General features: G+C 35.0%; 1 protein-coding gene across 1 annotated transcript in view; it reads right to left on the bottom strand.

Moving 5' to 3' along the window:
- Positions 1-7,752: 7,752 nt before the first annotated feature.
- LOC140753081 (uncharacterized) overlaps positions 7,753-22,144 on the bottom strand; it is a 28,111-nt gene continuing 13,719 nt past the window's right edge. The window contains exons 7-10 of the mRNA XM_073087458.1: positions 20,598-20,828; positions 9,742-9,915; positions 9,115-9,269; positions 7,753-8,153 (exon numbers count right to left, since the gene is read on the bottom strand). Of these exons, the coding sequence (XP_072943559.1) occupies positions 8,006-8,153; positions 9,115-9,269; positions 9,742-9,915; positions 20,598-20,828 (708 nt within the window). The 3' untranslated portion in view covers positions 7,753-8,005. The remainder of the gene's footprint in view (positions 8,154-9,114; positions 9,270-9,741; positions 9,916-20,597; positions 20,829-22,144) is intronic.

The raw sequence follows: 22,144 nt of genomic DNA on the forward strand, positions 1-22,144 counted from the left end.
CAACCCTAAAGGTGGTTAAATAGGGGTTGACAGGTTATTTTAAATTTTGCCATTTTGGAAGCCAGCACTATAAAAGTTAGCCATTGCTTTGCTGGTTAGATATAAAATAACTTTAGTTCTACCGTTTTTGGAAAATCAACCCCTATGTGGGTTAAATAAGGGTTGTAAGTTTGTATAGAATTCCCCCAGTTTTGATGTAAACGCTATCAAAATCGGTATTTAGGTTTTCGATTAAAAAAAATTAAATACCTATTTCACCATTTTTGGAAAATCAACCCTTAAGTTGGTAAAATAAGGGTTAAACAGCTTATTTTAAAATTCGCCAATTTGAAAGCCAGCACTATGTAAGTTAGCCATTGGCTCACTGGTTAGATACAGTGGAACTATAATTCTACCGTTTAGAAAATGAACCCTTATTTGGGTTAAATAAGGGTTGTAAGTTTGTATGAGAGTCCCACAGTTTTGATGTAAACTGTATAAAAATCGGTATCTGGGTTTCGATAGAAAATAATTAATCATCTATTTCATTGTTTTTGGAAAATCATCCCTTAAGTTCGTTAAATGGGGGTTGGAATTTTATTTCAAACTCCGTTAATTCGGAAGCAAGGACTATAAAAACTTGCATTTGGCTTTCCTGTTGGAAATAATAGAACTTTTTTAACACCATTTATGGAAAATCTATCCTCAAGAGGGTAAAATAGGGGTTGTAAGTTTGTATGAAAGTCCACCAGTTTTGAAGTAAACTGTATAAAAATCGGTATTTGGGTTTTCGATAGAAAATAATTAAACACTTATTTCATTTTTTTTTGGAAAACCATCCCTTAAGGTCGTTAATTGGGGGTTGGAATTTTATTCCAAACTCCGTTAATTCGGAAGCAAGGACTATAAAAACTTGCATTTGGCTTTCCTGTTAGAAATAATAGAACTTTTTAACACCATTTATGGAAAATCTACCCTCAAGAGGGTAAAATAGGGGTTGTAAGTTTGTATGAAAGTCCTCCAGTTTTAATGTAAACTGTATAAAAATCGGTATTTGGGTTTTCGATAGAAAATAATTAAACACCTATACCATTATTTTTGGAAAATCATCCCTTAAGGTCGTTAAATGGGGGTTGGAATTTTATTTCAAACTCCGTTAATTCGGGAGCGACCACTATGAAAAATTATCATTACAATCAATGAAGCATCTGAGTCACGGTTTTTTTTAGATTTTTAGATCAACCCTTAAGACTGCTATAGAAGGGTGTATGCATTATGCCTTTCTGTTTACACATCTGTTTCAGCATTTTAGCAACTCAACAATCAACCACCATTAGGGTACTATTTTTTTTTTATACTATAGAAGTAGAAGACGAGCATGCAGTCCACCTGATGGTAAGTGGCTACTGCCGCCCATGGACATCTGTAATCAACCCCAGATAGGATTAGATATTCCTACCTGAGGTCAGCCACAGATGCGCCGCTACCCCTGAGGACTAAGTTGGAACGCCTCGGAAAAGTCTGTCTCCCTTACCACACCCTTAAAAACGGAACACAGCAGCGCCTAACACTGCTGTTATTAGGTAGAAATAGGTGTGGCGGTGGTGCCGCCGGAGTCGAACCACAAAGGGTTCTACCACCTTTAGAAACCTATAAGTAAAGGAAAATTCTTTAAAAACCGTTGTTGAAGTTACTTCCTTTGGCGTGTCTGGAAAAAGAACAGAGTGCAGAGAGGTTTAGTGTAGGGTGAAATTCCACGGGCCATCGTAACATATACTTTTAACATGGGAATGTATTACGCGTGTTGAAGTGCACATCGACGGTTTTTTAGGGTTCCGTACTTAAAGGATAAAAACGGAACTCTATTACTAAGACTTCACTGTCTGTCCGTCTGTCCGTGTGTCACAGGGCTCTATCTCTGGAACCGTAATAGATAGACATTTGTAATTCTTACAGAGAATGCATAACGGTGGCCGCTATAACAACAAATACTAAAAATAAAAAAGTTGAAAACAAAAAGGGGTCCCCATACAACAAAATGCTATTCTATTTTTCGAACTAACTTTTAAACCGTTAGAGGTAGACAGTTGAAATTTTCACAAAATGTGTAAATAAAAATTTTAGTTGTACGCAATGCTCGAGGTGCGGGTTGGACTTGTACTTTGTAAATTATTAGTAACGCGCAGACCCGCGGGCCAAAAGGAAAAGTCGCGGGCCATACACCACCCGTGGGTGTCGGGTTGCCGACCGCAGGTGTTGAATTAGCTTTCAGAAATTTGATGATAAAGTATTTATTGATACATATGTACATAGGAATGTTTTTGAAATTCTACTAAGGAGGTAAAAGAAGTGTTATATGTATATATACGGGAATCTTTTAGGTTCGAAGTTAGAAACGTAAAATTTCAGATAACGTCTATTCAGACAAATACACGACAACGTGGACGGGTGCAAATTTCATATATGATAATGCGTAATTTTGGTATACTGTTTAGGTACATCGCAACTACTTTGGACACACTGCGTGCCAACATTTTGTCCTGCCGTGGGGTATGGTTGTGGTTATGCGTGGATTAGTGATGGTTATGTGATAGACACATAGACCTTGGATTAAAATTTTTGGGCTAGAACAGGGCTACAGTATGTCGTACGAGACTAAAGGGGGACTTCGGGAGTTGCGGGCAGCAAGAATGGGAGCTCTAACCGCCCAGCCAGCTACCCTGGAAAGAACCACTGTATGTAAGGCCGCATATAACATGGACGGTTCCTATGGAATAGAGTAAATAATAATTATTGTATCCTACATGAAACTTATATTTTAAAGAAAGTTTCATTACAGTCCACTAATTAGAATTTTAGTGTATGTTTCTGAAGAAAGCTTGACCAATTTAGTTACACAGTGAAGAAAAAAAGCTTTTATTAATTAAGTATTAATGCTATTTTATCGTTAAAATTGTTAAAGGTACAAATTTACGATTACAGTTACGAGTATTTGTCTGTTATATCATATTTTTTTTACGCGGGCGAAGCCGCGGGTTCTGCTAGTGTACCTATATTATATGTTAGATGAAATGTATCTCTTAATAAACTCTTAATAAACGTATTTAGTATATCATTATCATATATATATATATATATACACTCCTTTGCAAAAAAAACGGGCGGGTTTGATTTTTTAACATTATTGGTAATAATTTAGTTCTTCAGAGGTTTTAATAGCCAAACTATGTTACTGGCACTTAATAAAGAGTCTGGGTATGAAAAAAAGTTCATTCCAAATTCAAAACTTTTGTTTTTTAAATTATTAATCCCTTTTTCATTTTGTGACACTTTTCGCGGGTTTGCGGTTAAAAGGTTATCAAGCAACTAAAAGTAACTTTTCGTTATTTTTAGTACAACAATTTATGTTTATCGCATAATTCTGCCTTATTGTGACTTAAAACAGATATCTTTGTGTCTATCGTAATGGCAGAAAAAGCAATGAGAGCTAGTAAAATTATAGCGCTGCTGGAAGAGGGGTGTAGCCAATGTTACGTCTCACAGCGGTTAAACGTGAGTCGTTCAACCGTACAAAGAACCTGGACTCGATACCAAGAGACAGGTTCCGTTCAGAGAAGGCAAGGTTCTGGGAGAAAACGTTGCACACAGCCGCGAGACGATCGCTTTTTAGTGACTCAGGCGCTGAGGAACCGCAAATGCAGTTACATAGACCTCAAAAGAAACCTTGAAGAGGTACGAGGAGCACAAGTTAGCCTATGGACTGTGAGGAGAAGACTTTTAGCTGCTGATATACGTAGTCGACGACCAGCGCGGGCCCCCAAGTTACTCCGTGAGCACCGGATTGCGCGGTTGAGGTTCGCTAGAAATTGCCTATCTTGGACACCAGGTAACTGGAGTAGCGTACTCTTCTCCGATGAGGCTCGAATTTGTCTGCATGGTGAGGACCGACGTCGGCGAGTGTTACGAAGACCAGGGGAACGCTATGCCGATGTGTGTTTTGAAGAAATCACCCCTTATGGTGGAGGGTCCGTTATGTTTTGGGCGGGCGTAACTTCCAACTATCGTACCGAGATAGTATTCATAGAAAATGGCTCACTAAATGCGCATAGGTACATAACAGAAATCCTTTCTCAAAATGCACAACCCGCACTGACTGTAATTGGTGAAGATGCCATTTACATGGACGATAATGCTCGGGCCCACCGTTCTGGCGACGTAGATGCTTATATGCAAGAGGTCGGTATTCGTCGTTTGGATTGGCCAGCGCGGAGCCCCGACCTTAACCCCATTGAGCATGTTTGGGACCTCCTAAAAAGGCGAGTACGATCTGTCCAACCACCTCCACAAAACATCAGAGAGCTTAAACGTGTAATCTCGACTGAGTGGGAACACATTCCACAGGACACCATCAAAAGCCTGGTGGGAAGCATGCCAAGACGATTACATGCCGTAATCGCTGCAAGAGGAGGTCATACTCGTTATTAATTTTTATTTTTTAATGTCTCTTTTATTAAAATACCATAAAAATACTCGTAGTCTTAATTTCATTATACCCATAAAAATGTCCATTTTAACACGGCTCTCTGTTTACATTGACTAAAACACCGATACCAGGATAAAAGTGTTAAAAAACTAGATTCTCATTGATAATAAGAAATTTCTAGTCATCCAAGCTAATGACATACTAAAAATATAATAATATTTACCCATAGAAAAGCTAAGGTAAAGTGTGTGTGTAAGGTGCCCGTTTTTTTTGCAAAGGAGTTTATATATATATATATATATATATATATATATATATATATATATATATATATATATATATATTTCTTATGTGCGTGTGTATGTCACTGAACTCCTCCTGTACTGGACTGATTTTGATGAAATTTGTTGTGTGTGTTCAAGGGGACTTGAGAATGGTTTAGATTCACAATTTAGTCCGTGGGCTTTTTTAATTAATTTTTATAATTATATCTAATAATAATTTATTTTAATAATAGTTTCTCCCGACAGTTGGCGCTGCAATCGAATTGAAAAAGATATTTTGTTATCATCGAGTTATTTTCAAACACGTGCTGAATTAAATATTAAATCAAGAGGTTTTGAGTGTTAAAAGTTTTGAAGTGTGCATAAAAAACTATACATTTTCCGATTTGAGTGGGAATCGTAGTGAGTATATTTCTTATAAATTTTCTTATCAAATTTACACATGTGTTGTTTAATAACCATCCTAACCTTCAAATTTATTTTTTGTATACGATCTGCGTCATTTATTTCTGACGAATTATTTTTATTGTTTTCATTAAAAATGTTTCCTTATTAGAAATATTTAGTTAAGAACAAAGCAAAAAATAAACTTATACGTTGTTTTATCTTAAATTTGTTACAATAAATCTTTTTGGTTAATTACTTAGAATTTTATCTTTAATAAAAGTTACTTATATTCGTTGTACATTATTTTACATGATTTTTCTTTTACAAAAACATGCCACGTCTTTGTGGAAGAGCCAAAAATATTGGTCGACGTACCCGGAATGCGCAATTGGTCCATGATCGCCGACTAAATAGATCAATTGAAGAACATTCGACGGATAATGCAAATTTAAGAGATCAAGTTGCATGTTCACGGGCGAATGAAAATTCAGAGCAACGCGTTCAACATCTTCATGCTAATACGTTAAGACAACGAGAGGCACGTCAACGAGCGACTGATACAGATAGAGAACGTCACTATCGGCGAGTGCAAGATAATCGAGCATTGACACTAGCATCACTTAATCGTCTCGCGTTTGAATATGATCCTGAAATAAACTATTCATCACATGCACTAATTACGATCGGTAGTATGGATAAAGAGTGTCAATATTTTCATGCTTTCAAGTACAAAGGTGAATCAGCTGGTTTATGTTGCGCATCTCTAAAAAAATTACTCCAATACCCGTATAATATAAACATATTCACACGCTATCGATTGGTGGAATTGTGATAAATGTAGGTACATGTAATGACGTTAGATATTGTAATATTTTTTATCAAAACGGTCCAGATCGTAATAACTTTTTTAAAAAGTTTGAAATTTTCAAATTAAAGACGCATAATATGCAGAACAACGTCTATCGGGTCCGCTAGTAATTATATAAAATTATACAAAATATACATACAAACCCACTAATCTCCATAGATTCGATTGTCCGAATGCCTATACAATAATTAGTACGGTTAATTGAGTTTCTACACTATATTTATTTTGAAGTTCCCACAGAAATATCAGGTATCAGAAAGTTTTACTAGTAAATACACTGATATACTACTACGTCTTTATTAGTAGTATATCAATGAGTAAATAATAAAACATAACATCAATAGTCTCCGAGTCAGCATCAGATTTTCATGATCAATTTCTGCTCAGACGATAACTCTTTTCGTTTACGTAAGCTACTATTTCGTTAGTGGGTTCAGCCGCAGTTGCTACCGTATGTAAAAAAATCATCAATTAATGATGATCCTCCAGTTAAGAATTTATTAAATTATAGCTAATAGCTAATAGTTTATATAATGATGTCTTGTAGAAAAAACCTGGTGGAAGATTTTTTCTTCAAGACATAATTATATATATACATACATTATATATACTTATTCATAATTATATTATACGTCAGCTGGTCAGACGAACGTTACATACCTCTTTATGATGCTATCGTTTTAACTAAATGATAATTAATTACTAATACGCACACAGCTTTTGAAAAATCAGAAATCCCTCAATCAAGAGCTCGTGTTTCTAACCACTTGCTTTTTATGGTTCATTATGAAAAATTGGAATTTTACTATGAAGATGTTCAGATTAGGTAGTTATTAGTTAGACATTGATAAAGACTAAAAAACTTCTGTTTTTTTACCTATAAGTACCTAAATAATGAGCAAAAAGTGTATTCAATAATAACTTTTCTATATGGCTCGGAATAATACCTAGTAGTTTATATATATATATATATATAGCGGTGCGCAGCGGGCGAACTAACGTGCTTAACAAAGCGCCTATCACACGCGCTTTGCGTACTTAATCTCGTTGCAGATTTAATTAAAAATTAAGGAACCACACTATAGCTTTGGGAAGGACCTGTAATGTTAACTGTGTTTGTGTAGAATAAATAAATAAAAGTAAAAAAAAATAGTAGTAACACAATATAAATGTAGTCACTGCTTGTGATTAGTGATTAGATTTAAATATGTTCATGGCCAATTCCAAAAATAAAAAAAGTGTGTGTGTCAGCTACGACGCACGATTGGAGTTTACTTTTTAAAAGTTTAAAAAGTTTCACAGAGTTTAAACACTTTATTTTGTTATTCCCAAAATAGAAATATTTTTATATAAACAACAAGAATAACAATTATAATATGAACTCAATTATAGTTTAAAAAATGTTGTATGATTATTATGTAAGTAGGTACACCGACATATGCACCAAGGATTACAGTATGTAAAGATAGTACTAAAACAAATTAAAACTATTTGCACATAATATTGTGTTTATGATAATAATTATTATGAATGTCTCTCTTCAACAAGCTGAGTAAATAGAAACCATGTCATTAAATCTTATTTATTATTATTTTATTATAGTAATAAACTTCATTCATTTATCATTTAGTAGGTATTAAGGTACTAGTACGAAATATATATATTTAAATAAGTTTTACGGTACAATTATATTTTTGCTTATGTCACTTTTACCACTTTTACATACTTATATATGAAAATAAAAATGAACATCATTCAAATATTATTTTATTATTTGTAAGTCAATTACACCTAAAATAATACGGCTTTATTGATAAAAAAATAAAACATATCCAGTAAATGTAACAAAAAACCACCAACTACATTACCTACATGAGATAATCATCTTTTCAAAATAACTTTATCCAGTCTGATAAAGTACCTATATAAGAAATAAATATTTCTTTAGAGGAATCATACAAATATGACAACATTAAAAAACGTGCATGACTACAATTTTTGTTATTACAAAACAACGTCGTTGAAAATTTCCATACTTTGTACGTATTTTTCCGTTATATCTTGCGCCGGTTTTCCACTCGTCACGATCCAGACACTGCCGCTGTCACCCTGTTTATACACCTCTACTAGCCCGCGCGCTGCTTGTTCGACTCTTCATAAAACAAACAAATAAACAATAAATATAAATAATAATTAATAATTTGGGCCTAATTAATAATTAGTGCTATTAATAAGCAATATCAGTGCTGCTGTGTTTTAGTTACAAAGGTGGAAAAACCTTTATTTCTCATAACAGCACTGTTAAACGCTGTTACAAACCAAGTAACCCCTTCAAACCAGTACAGACTGGATGAAGGGGCCGTAGGGGAGACATACTTTTCAGAGGCGTTCCCGCTTAGTCCTCAGAAGTAGTGGCGCATCTGTGGCCGACCTCAGGTATGAATGTCTAATCCTGGGGTTGATTACAGACGTAGTTGTACTGACATTCAAAAAACGCTCTGTAATGAACCTATTTTGAAATAAAAAAAATTGATTGATTGATTGATGTCCATGGGCGGTAATAGCCACTTACTATCATGTAGACTGCATGCTCGTCCGCTATTCCCATATTTTTATAAAAAAGGGTAGAAGAGTGTGGTAAGGTAGACATGCTCACCCGAGGTTCCTACTTATTCCAGGGATAGCAAAGCATTCGTGGTCGACCTCTAGTAGGACCTTTGGTTTATTATCAACCCCTTACTGTCGTGCTGCTAGGCACGGGTCTCCTTTAAAAATGAGAAGTGGCCTTAGTCTATCGCGGTGGCCAAGTACAAATTGGTGAAAGTGCAAATCTCGCAGGTATGCAGGTTTCCTCGCAATGTCGCCATAAAGCAAGTGATAATTAATTTGTACTACGTTCATAAGTACATTTTAAAAATCAGAGGTCTTTGCTTGGGATTTGCACCCCGCGATTTAGAGGCTGCGATTCAACCTCTAGGCTATCACTGTCAAATCACTTATAATAAAGTTCGGTAAATATAAAACGTACATAAAACAAATTAGGTTCCATCATTACTTATGATAGACGCGAGTTCAAATACAAAAAAAAAGAATATAGTTATGTAGGTACTCACGTTTGCGATTTAAAATTGCCTAATACTCCCGGTATCTGCTTTTCGATTACTTTGTCAAAGCTATGTATTGCTTCGGGGTCTATCAATGACGTAATGGTGACACCAAAACATAATGCAATGATACGAACACCTGTTCTGGAGTAGTGAATTTCATCCTAAAAGAAACGGAAAGATTGGTCGTCAATATCTTCATTTCTGTAAATAATAGTTTGCTAATAATGAGATGGTCGTATGTAAAAGAATAAAACAATTTCTTGATACAATTTCCAATTTTATTTATATTCCCACGCAAAATACAATTCAAACGTCAAGACCGTTTCTTTTTTTTTTTCATGCTACTCATACATTCGTACCTGCCAGTAACTATACAAATAAGAACTTAATATTATAAAAATAACACATCATGAAAATAATTTATTAAAATAATACTAATAATAAAATAATTTGAAAAGTTACCTAACATAGACTAACGCAAATTCTGGCATTGTCATATTTCATAATATACAAACGGTTCTCTTGTGTCTAAGTCAATTCCCAGTACATAGTACATACTCGTAATTTTACCGTATCCTTACTCCGCTAGAGCTCCCATATTACCTCCCTTACAAAGACCATGACAATACTTACACCCAGTGTGTTACTAAACTTGACAACTGCACTTTTAGTCGCACTATACACTGGAACTACAGGAACAGTGCATATGGCAGCAACTGAAGCGACGTTGATAACCGTACCTCCTCTGCCTCCTGCATCTTTGCGCATCAGCTCCCACGCTTGGAAAGTACTTCTGATTAAAGCCGTCTGAAAATAATATGACGAAATCATTAACAGCCATTAAACTTTGATTTTTCAAGCCATTAAACTTGAAATAATATTGATTAATTTAAATGATAATGTTCTTTACAAATATGTAAAAACATAAGGCTGAATTAGGAACTTTCTTACTTCAAATAAAACCTTTTCATGGCCCAAGGTACTTTGCTCCTATACTATTACATACTATTGTTTTTTTTCGAGGGTAGGAGCGTAAACAGCTGACACGTATTTTGGGCAACTCTACATTTTTATTTATTTAAAATAGTATAACATTACATAAAGTTAATGCTTATGTGATAATAAACCCACCTACCAGCTATTCATCCTTAGTTGAAACTCAAAACAAGTTTCCTAGTGACACACATTGCACTAACCTACATTAAAAATGGAATCACTGCAAAGTTCACTGTCAGCCATGTCCACATTGTTCACAAGCAAGATGGAAGAATTCCAACAGCAGCTGCAGCAGAGTGGTTCTTTCCCGCCATCCACTTCATCCTTGTCGGCAGACTTCACCGCTTTCCGACTCTTCATACTGACTGCCTTGGACACTCTGCAGAAGCAAATGGAATTTCTCGCCCGTCAAGTAGACCGCTTGGAGATGAGGGGAAGGCGTAAAATGATCTTGCTGCACGGAGTACCGGAACAACAAGGTGAGGATGCAATAATTACTGCAGCAAACATCGTCACTGCTAATATGAATCTTCAGATTGCACAAGACTCAATAAGTCGGTCGCATCAATTAGGCCAGCCCACTCAAAACAGACCGCGGCCCCTGGTTTTCAAATTTAAAGAGGTTGCAATGCGGGACCAAGTGTGGTTTGCCAAGGCTAAACTGAAGGGCACCGGAGTCACGCAGTCCGAATTCCTAACTAAATATCGCCATGGCATCTTCATGCGGGCCAGACAGCGGTTTGGGATTCATAGGTGTTGGACGCGGGAAGGTGTCATCAACGTTCTGGCACCTGATGGTTCGAGACGTCGTGTGGAGTCCTTGGCGGACCTGGAAGCTATTCCCACAAACATCTCTTCTACGCAGCCGGCACCGAGTAACAGGCCGCTGGACGACAGGGGTGCGCCGCGCACTCGGAAAGCAGCGAAGAAGTAAGACACCGTGGTTGTGGTTATCTTCTTAGTGCTCTCATTTCTGATTTTAACAATCCCCTGCTGAAGTGGGAAACGCTGATGTAAATATGTTCCATGTTCTTGTTTTCTTATGTTATTTCACCGTATTTATTATTTTTCATTCTGCAGATAAGTTTTTATGGTAGTATACTATCTATATTTGTTAATGTTGTTATACTGTTCGAACTTTGTACGCGTACCCTGTTTGTTTACAATATTTTGAAGATTGATAATGGCCATTATTATATTCTTGCTTCTCAAACTGACATTGCAAGCTGTCATGTCATAGTGTTTGATGTGACGTCGCACGTCAGATTGACATTGAGGCAAAGATCAACATATAATTGTGCCATTGACGTGTCAATTTTTAATAACATCAATAAAATGTCGCTATTTTTTTTTTATTGGTCTGCTTTCTGTTGTTTGATTATTTTAAATCTCCATTGTTATATAATATCGTTTCTTATAATGCTTACTGTGTGTTTTAATAATTTATTGTCGATTATTTAATTGTTATTGAAATCAAAGTCATCTTGAAGGTCTTGAAGTCATGTAATAATATAGTCACATAAACGGTACAGAGTAACGATATAACAATTATACGTAAGTAAGTTCACACTAGTGATTAGAAGTATTATAACTACACAAGTATCTCCGTTATTCGACTGTTCTTGCTGAAGTCTCCGACCAGAATGTCGCTCTCTGTTAATTCGAGCGTCGCCATGGTGTCGTCCCCACTTCACCTACCCGCATCTGTTTTTAAACTGTAGTATTAAATGAGTCACTTATTACTTTAATGTAACGTTATAAAAATGTGATATCGTTAATATCCAAGCTTCTTATTAACGACGATAACATTCGGCCGTCCTGCTCACACGTTCGTCCTCGATCGTGTATGGTCTGATGCAAGAGCTGCAAAAGAAAACCAGTTGTTTAATGCCTAAGTCCAGAAGAGTTACACATTTTCTTGTAATACCGACTCGCACGTAAGAGGCCCGAACTGTTTATCAAAAACATGGCTTAAACTATACGCATTTTCTTGCAATACCGACTCGCATGTAAAAGGCCCGAACTGTTGATCCGAACCAAGGCTTAAACTAGGTGATGTTCATATAGAATCACACTAGTTGTGTATTACCTAGGTTATAAATCTGCCCCAACAGTGTTCACCACGGATTTCTGTTGCAAGCATAGTTCATAAGGACTCTTTACATAAATGTCATATGCGCGACAGGTATTGAAGCGAATGCATTAGACCATTGTTAAATAATAAAAAACACGGTTATAACTAGGTGATGTTCATATAGGATCACTCTAGTCATGTATCACCGCAGTTTTTGTACCTTGTTTACGATAACATTCGGCCAGTGCTCAACTCAAATTTACTCCAAAAATGCAACATTCACTTAATGTCTTCCAGGTACTCGATGCCTTGGGTCAACCCAACCATATGCATCACCAAGAGACACCCGTGAATATCACATTGCTAGAGGCATCTGCACTAATCCATCTTAACTCCAGATAAATAAAAATCAAACCACAAAGTTTCCTACACCTACAGTAATGACAACATCTAACTGCCCACTTTACTTATGCCTGGATTCTAAGTCCAATAGTTAAATCTCCAACAACTATTGATTCGATAAAGTTACGCATCAGAATAACGACGTTTATCTTATTAGTCCGTTTCGGAATGCTCAACAACCTGTTCAATAACTGTTATACTGATAGATAGATAGATCTATAGTTGGCCACTAAATGAATCTGTGCGACTCAAAATACTATTATAACATTATTTTATTACTACTTAGTACTTCTTTTAATTATTACAATGTTATTTTATACAAATAGTTGCCTTTCCAACGTACGTCTTTTATCAACTGATGAAGCAGTATCAAAATAATAATATATCGTTTATATTTGAAATGAATTATATCAAAGTTAAAGACTAAATAATGGTAAACAAACCATGAATTTCACACAATATAACACGTAATAAGTTGTATGAACCCAAATTTTTACGTTATTTATCACAAATTCAAATTATTTCTTTCAAAGTAGGGCCACATAACCCACTTTTGAAAGTCAGAAAGAAATTTCATTACATTAAATTGAATTTATATTCACTTATTCAGTTATAATAATACATACTATTACATGAATAATAATTAAATTAACAAAGCAAAGGACCCATGCGTTCACGTCAGCGACATACTTGTCAATTGTGTAATAAGCTTAACTACTTAACTTTTTTTTTATTTCACCAAAAGTTTTAAATTAAGATTCCCATAAGGAAGTTATAGTTTGGGCTATTTTATTGTTAAAGTTATGCATTATACTAAGGAAGATTAGTAGACTTTACGTAAAACGTCGTTTTTTAAAAAAAAAAATCAAATAACGTTATGGAAAGAATAAACACATTAAAATGGTCCGTTAATCTAAACGGAGTTTAAACAGACCTTGTCTTACATTGAATTCCTCGGAAGCGGATTTTTTTTTCGTAGTTATCAAACGGGTAGTGTTATTAAATACATACTCGTAAACTACCTACCAAGAAAAATGACCTCAGAAACCGGCCATTATTTAACTATACTTATTTATGTCTACAACTGATAAAAGATTTTTTTTTTAAAACACGCTTTTATTTTTGCCACGCTTTTATTAACTTGACCTGTATGTATGTAACGGAATATTTGAATTCGATTTTTACTTAATTTGAACGGTCAGATTTATTTAAAAATTTTGAAATACTTATGACATGACATGATTTTAATAATCTTGTCCAATTGTAATTTTGTCTCATCAGGATCGTCAGATTTAAAACTATAACTGTTTTACATAACATGTGGCTCCTTATCAATCACAACCTAAAATTTCTATGACCTGAAAAAGGTCTTTTAAAGTTGATCATGATTTTATACCAGCCAGCCAAACAAACAGTTAGTCAAACTATCTTACGATACACCTTATTACCAAACAATTCATATTTATTATATATATTTCAAACGCCTCGGCTTCACCTGACTTTTATATAGTTTGTAATAAAAAATATATTAGTGCGTAATATCTGTATAGATTATGTTAATATAATATGTATCATTTACAACCAACACTCTCAAGGAGACGCTCGATGTTTCTATAGAGAAAACCTAGACATGACGCAATTGTGAACCGTATGAAATTTATATGAAAAGTAAATTATTGTATAAGAAAATGCCATCGAAATGTACCTATGTTTTATTTGACTATATTATTAAACAACATTATTATTCATTTGGATCTGATATACATATAATAAGAATGAAATCTTCACGTGTTTACATCGAATATATTTGAAAAAGAAAAAAAATTGTCTGTCGGTTTGTATGTTTGAAAATGCATTAAAACCAAAACTACGAAGTTGATATCAAAAGTATACATTTTTTTTAAACATTACATGACCAGGTAATGGGAATTCCATATTACCAACGTTATCCGTGATCTTGACAGAGGGCATTGTATAATTCAAATTATATTTTGAATCCACATGAACAAAGTCGCAGGCAAGACTCGTTTTAAAAATGCAATTCAAATTATATTCTGAATCCACATGAACAAAGTCGCAGGCAAGACTCATTTTAAATATGGTATACAAAAGACTATCTAAATGTATGTAGGCTTCAGTGACCGTTTCTCACTTAATACGTATAATAACTTAATTGCTGTAACTTGTAAATAGAACTAAGCTCTAGTTATAAAAGCATCAATTTATTATTATTATTTTACTTAAAATTATTTATTCTGAATCCCATACAAAGTGGATCCCGTTTATCATTTCGTAAGTGGCTCACATAATTGATAATATCGATAGTCTAAGCGTCTCAACGTTTAAGGTACAAACTTCATTTACCAGTATTTGATAGTGCCCAATTTTCAAACCAAAAGGACGTGTAATGTGTCAAATTTAAATTCAAATTTAAAGGTTTAAAATTACGAGATGTAAAGAATATTAATACAAAACGAAACGTTGCATACTAAATTTAAAACAGACATTTAATATTCTGTATAAGTGAGTCAGTCAGAAGTAAAATGTGAGATTTTTTTTTATATATAATATTCCAAAGACCGCTGCGCATAAGTTTCTCTGTTTTCTTATAGATCATTAACTAATGTGCATTTATACTTAATGGGAGTCAAAACATAGTAGTACACAGTACTGCGTGAGTTCGCCTAGAATTGATGGAAAGCTAAATTTGGCAACGTACGTATGCTTCTTTCATAACAATTACGTATCAAGTATATGAAATCAAAAGGAAAATTTCATTGATTTATAAAATGAAAATGTGAACAATGTAGATGTGAATGCAAGTTTATTTTTAAATATAGTCAATTAATATCCGAAAAAAAACAATAAACCTTAAACTCATTTACCATTTCCCTCGTGGGTACTCTCAGCCACTCAATACGGTGGTCGTGATACTTATTTGCAGTCAGTTAAATATGTACCACGTAGATATTATACATTTCTGTACAATTATGAATAATCAAAATTTTGCAACTTAATTAACGTGTCACTTATATCTAGTAGGTATACTGTACTCTGTAACTGCGTTTGTTGCTACCGCATAGTCCCTTCCATAAAATAATAACAAACGCATATACGTAAACCCAGTTTGAAACATTAAAAGTTATCAAAAATAAATTCAAATCTAACCTGTATGCAATTTCTGGCGTACATTAGCCTATATTAACAACCATTAGGTTCCCATATCTATAAAGCCTAACATTTAAGATTAAAGATCCTTAAAATATTTTCATAAGTACGTGTATTTCTATATATTTCAAAGTAGGTGTAACTTTAGAACAATTAGGATTTACTTTTTACACCACAGACTTTAACCAAATGGACAGATTTACCACAAGAACTGCCTTGCAAAATTACTTTTAGACACTTCTTCACAGAAAATGCACTTATTTTGAAGTAAACACCTCAGTTTACAATGTTAACAAGTAATTTGATAAGAGTAAAGTTTGTTCACAAAATTTAAGTATATCATTTTCAGAGGGTATTAACATCTCATTGAATTACTAGTCTCAATCTATCCATGTTCTTAATTCAAATGAGTTTGCCCTTACATCAACGACATTCATCTACCCCCATTTTTACTTATTCTACCAAGATGAATTCACATATGACAAAATAATGTTTTAACTCACGGTTTTTATTCCTGTGTCAAGTATGTTCGTACTTACGAATCGCCATGTCCATCGCCATGTCCATCGTCCATGATTGTGAGCGGGTTCTTCTGTTCTGTACACTTCTGATGAAATCAAAGTCATCTTGAAGGTCTTGAAGTCATGTAATAATATAGTCACATAAACGGTACAGAGTAACGATATAACAATTATACGTAAGTAAGTTCACACTAGTGATTAGAAGTATTATAACTACACAAGTATCTCCGTTATTCGACTGTTCTTGCTGAAGTCTCCGACCAGAATGTCGCTCTCTGTTAATTCGAGCGTCGCCATGGTGTCGTCCCCACTTCACCTACCCGCATCTGTTTTTAAACTGTAGTATTAAATGAGTCACTTATTACTTTAATGTAACGTTATAAAAATGTGATATCGTTAATATCCAAGCTTCTTATTAACGACGATAACATTATTCTATTTGTTTTTTCTTTTATCTTTCTTTTCATACAGCTGGTGGGTAGGGGTTAAAGAAATAATTATTTTATAAACTTAACTTATAATTATTGTTATATACATACAAACTTTAAATTAGTACTTGGTTAGTTTGTACCTACTAAAATGGTATTAGAGGACTGTGGCGAACATTATTTTTCCTTTTCTTCTGCCTCTGATGGCTCAAATAGCGACCACAGTTTTGAAAGTATTCCTCCCCTAAATAAAACTCTAGATTCTCACTTCTCAGACGTTCTGAAAAATTTTAACGTAGTTCACATAAACGCTCAGAGCATTCCGGCACATTACCCCGATATGTTGTCAACATTCGATAGCCAGCACATACACGCCATCCTAATTTCAGAGTCATGGCTTAAGCCATGTCTTCCTTCAACTACATATTCTCTTCCCGGATTTCATTTAATTCGAAACGATCGCACTGTTCGGGGCGGTGGCGGTGTTGCAATTTATCTGCGTTCCCATATCCCTTTCTCAATAATCAGTATATCACCGCAGGACTTGTCTGGGAACGCAGCTGAACATCTTTTTATCGAAGTTCAGCTCTCTCATATTAAATTGCTTCTTGGTGTATTTTACAGCCCTTCTCTCAGCATCGACTCTTTCACCATACAATTGTTATGGGAGATTTCAATACTTGTTTAATCAAACAGGATGTCCGATCAGTTAAATTAATAATAATAAACGCTTTAATAAACGCTTTCTACACTCACAGCCCCACACTAGGATTCCCTGTGTCGTAGGTGCCATGGACACACACATAGACAAATACATAAACACCCAGACCCAGAAACAGAAATCTAAATTCATCATTTAGATATCTGTCTGGCCGGGGATTGAACCCGGAATCCCTTGCGCGTCAGACCGGTATGGTGACCGCTCCGCCACGCGGGTCGTCTAAGTTAAATTAAGAAATATAGTTGATGCCGCTAACTTACATTTACTACCCCTTAACGCAACACACTTTTTTCCTAACAGTAACCCATCTTTGCTTGACCTTATCATTATCTCTTCCCCTGATTATGTTAGCAAATATGGTCAGCGTGCTGCTGAGGGGTTCTCCTATCATGACCTCCTCTACATGTCATAATAAATTCGACCTCCAAAGGCAAAGTAAAAAATTCTATTTCAGCGAAATTTTAGTGGAATGGATTTAGTAAAACTCCGTGAAGATGCTGCCAAAATCGATTGGAGTGCCATAAAGGAAGCTAGCGATATTGACGATCAGGTGGCAATTTTCAATTCTCTTTTGATCAATTTATATGATCTGCATGCACCTGTCCGTCCTGTTCGAATAAGACATCCACCCGCTCCATGGCTGACCGATGAACTGAGGGCAATTATAAATAAAAAGAACACCGCAAAAGCGAAATACAGGTTGGATTCTAGCGATGATAGTTTTGAAAAATACAAGACAATTAGAAATCGGTGCAACATGATGTGTAGAGACTTACAACTACGCCATGTCCATAAATCAGTGCAATACAAAGATCCCAGCCGCGTCTGGAAGTTTCTCAAAAAATTAGGAGTTGGGAAAACACAGAACTCTCTCCCACATGACCTGGACTTAGACAATTTAAATCGTCATTTCTCTAACTCTTCTTGCATGGAAAGCAGAATTAAAAAGATACGTTAAATCATCTGTCAGTTTTTCCCACTATTAATTCTCCGTCTTTTTCTTTTAGTCAATTTGCCGATCGTGAAGTTGAGAGGACTCTACTCTCCATTTCCTCGGACGCAGTCGGAAGTGACAGCATTAGCCGTAAGATGATCACTCCTCTCCTTGATCTACTCGTCCCTATTATATCATTTATCCTCAACCAATCTATACTAAAGAACTCGTTTCCCTCTCCCTGGAAAGGCGCTCAAATTATTCCTATTCCCAAAAAATTGAAACCTACTTCCTGTTCTGACTATAGACCTATTTCCATACTTCCTTTCTTCTCCAAAGTCCTTGAGCGCCTTATCTACCAACAACTACATTTCTATCTCTCCAACCATGCCCTTTTAAATCCCATGCAATCCGGATTCCGTAGTGGTCATAGTACGGCTACTGCTTTACTGGAAATCACTGATGACATACGGGAGGGGATGGACAACCAACAGCTCACGGTGTTGACGCTGCTGGACTTCAGTAATGCGTTCAACACCGTTGACTTCGACATCTTGTTGGGAGTTCTTCGTTCTCTTAACGTATCTCCGACAGCGATTGAATGGTTTCGCAGTTACTTGTTTGGACGCCGGCAACGTGTCCAAGTTAAAGAGTCTTTCTCTAATTGGACTAGTACTGGAGCCGGTGTCCCACAAGGTGGCGTGTTGTCTCCTTTGCTTTTTTCTATCTTCATAAATTCTATAAATCTCAATCTCTCTTCTCTCTACCATCTGTATGCAGATGATCTACAAATTTATCAGAAAACATCTTTAAATAATTTACATCATACGACACATTCTACCAATCGGATCTTACTTGTATTTCGAATTGGAGTAGGTCATTTGAATTAAAATTAAATGCTGAGAAATCTCAAGCTATAATTGTCGGTAGTTCTAGGCTGGTAGCTAAAATTAATAGGTCTGCGCTTCCATCTCTCACCTTGGACAATGTGGCTATTCCCTTCAGCAGCCAGGTAAAAAACCTAGGCCTGCATATGGATCAGTGCTTGTCCTGGGTGCCGCAAATTGCCTCCACTTAACCCATGACCGCTCCTTAAGTTCCACAAATAACCTTGTCCTCAGCACTCCTATACACTCCTCCTCTTTCTACAAAAAATCCTTTACCGTTGTTGCTGTCCGCCTTTGGAATTCCCTTCCTAAATCTATCCGTCTATCCAGTTCCTTATATATTTTTAAGAACCAAGTCAAGGCTTATTACTTGCAGCTTTGATTTGGTTTTCTTCTTACTTCTTATCCTTTCTTCCTCATAACATATTTCCTTCTTATGTTTCCCTTCTTACCTATGTTACGCCATTGACACAGGACCTTTCTGTTATGTATTTATATATATACTTTCTGTATGTGTACACCCTACCTTCTTACAATCTCATATGTCTTTAACTCCATCGCAAAGGTTATCTGGAAGAAATCGCTTCTAAGTGATAAGGCCGCCTTTTTGTACGCTATCTCATTTATTGTGTTATATGTATCTTATATGGTGTACAAATAAAGAGTATTTGTTGTTGTTGTTGTTGTTATTATTGTATCTATGGTCCTCGTGAAATTGGAAAATAAATAAAAGTAAAAAAAAACACGCTTTTATTGCTAATTGAACTAAAAACTAGAAAATATTTTTTTATTGAAATATAAAAGCGTGGGGTGCCTTTTACTGCAGTTCATAACTATTCTCTCATAAATATTTGCCAATAGGATGATTTTTAAATTGAAAATATCAAGCCTCTCTTTTTAGTCTGAATTGAATTAAAAATGATTTTCTTGTAAAAACTACAAACTAGTAGTTTTAGTAGAACTACTAGTAGTAGTAGTAGTAGTTTTAGTAGAACTAAAAAGTTCGATTAGCAATAAATACGTGTTTAAAGTTTTTTTTTAATTATTATTTATTTTTCATTTTTTAATCTGTGACAAACTCATGAATTGGGAAATCATCAAAATATTGCATTGTCATCGGTCCTTGATATGTGTGCAAAGTTTCAAATTAATCAAAGTTGTGGAAATTGGCGAATTGAGCTCAAAGTTTCCGCTACATACATACATACACAGATACAACCCAAGCTAATAAAAGCGTGTTAAAAATGCGATCGAGTGTTAAATTTTTTTGGAATGATTTTATATTTCCCACCCGCGGGCGTAACGAAACGCCTTAAGACACGTCTTGTCACCTTATAAATAGCAACAATTTAACTTACCAAGTTAATGTCAACTTCTTTAGCGTATACTTTATCATTGAAAACTCCGGCATTGTTAATAACAACGTCTATGTATCCTTGCTCTTTTGCAACTGTTTCGAAAGCGTTGAGCAGTTGATCTTCTTGGGAAATATCACATTTCATAAACAGAGCTTTATTTCCATATTTCCTGTTCAATTCCTTTTGAAATGCTACTCCATTTTCTTCAGATATGTCCAATATTGTGATATGCTGTGGACAGAATGTGGAATCTAAATATAACACAAATATGTAATAAAATAATTGACATGTACGAGTCGACCTTGCACATATATTTAGTATTTTCAATTAGTGTTAGGATTAGAAATTCAATTGTATACAAATTTAAGTATATTTCTTGTTATAATTGTAATAAAAATAAACTCCTCAATCTAATATTTATCTACTTGAAGTTGAAATTTAAAAATAATCATTATAGATTTATTTATTTACGACCAAAAAAACTTGTCTAAATAGGGACTTAGTAAAGCCAAATAAGAAAATCAGTTAACAAAAAAAGGTCGAAAGAAGTATTTTTAACGTTTTTCTTAGCTTAATGAAGTGATGAGAATAAGGATCCTAGTTACTCGAGGTCACAAAGGAATCACACCTATTTCTACCTAATAACAGCAGTGTTAGGCGCTGCTGTGTTCCGGTTTGAAGGGTGTGGTAAGGGAGACAGACTTTTCCGAGGCGTTCCAGCTTAGTCCTCAGGGGTAGCGGCGTATCTGTGGCCGACCTCAGGTAGGAATATCTAATCCTAACTGGGGTTCATTATAGATGTACATGGGCGGCAGTAACCACTTAACCATCAGGTGGACTGTATGCTCGTCTGCTACTCCTATATTTAAAAAAAAGGAAAAGCATGGACGTAATCAGGGTACGTTTTCTCAAAAAAATATCAAGGCATAAACGGATAAAATTTAAAATCCGTGTTCAAGTATGAATGCACCCGAAGCTGTACCTACCCATAAAGTTACGTCTGACTTAAAACGTTAATAAGTACAAAAAAGGATATCAACGTTTTATCAAAGATAAATAACACTTCACCTAATATTACTGAATTTTATTAACCTAAATATTTCGTCGGTAGTTTATTTATTAGACTTTTAAATCATGGTTATGGACTATGGTTTTGTCATCGTACGTTACTGTATTTATAAAACATCAGTAATCTTTACTTAGCTACTTTAACGATGCTTCCTAATCAAGTAGAAGATATAATCCTCACAAATATTAATTCTTGTGAAGATAAGATAAGTAACATTTGATAACAAACGTTAATTACTTGATTATAACTATCACGAAAGGTATTTACAAAAATATCTATAATTATTAATTTCAGATTATTCAGTTTAGTAAAGAGTGTCTCGTTACCTTCCATACCTAAATACTCTTCACATCTTTATTTCTTCTACTAATAAACATTAGGCCCGTGTCAGACATAGCACAAATATTTGAACACATATTTGAGCACATGTTTGAGGACAGTGAAGCAAGGTATTTGAGTAGTTGGTCTAAGCTTGCTT

The sequence above is a fragment of the Epargyreus clarus genome, unplaced genomic scaffold (genome assembly GCF_041222505.1).
Source record: "Epargyreus clarus isolate Ecla_fem2 unplaced genomic scaffold, WU_Ecla_fem_2.2 ptg000026l, whole genome shotgun sequence".
In the NCBI taxonomy this organism is placed as follows: Eukaryota; Metazoa; Arthropoda; class Insecta; order Lepidoptera; family Hesperiidae; genus Epargyreus; species Epargyreus clarus.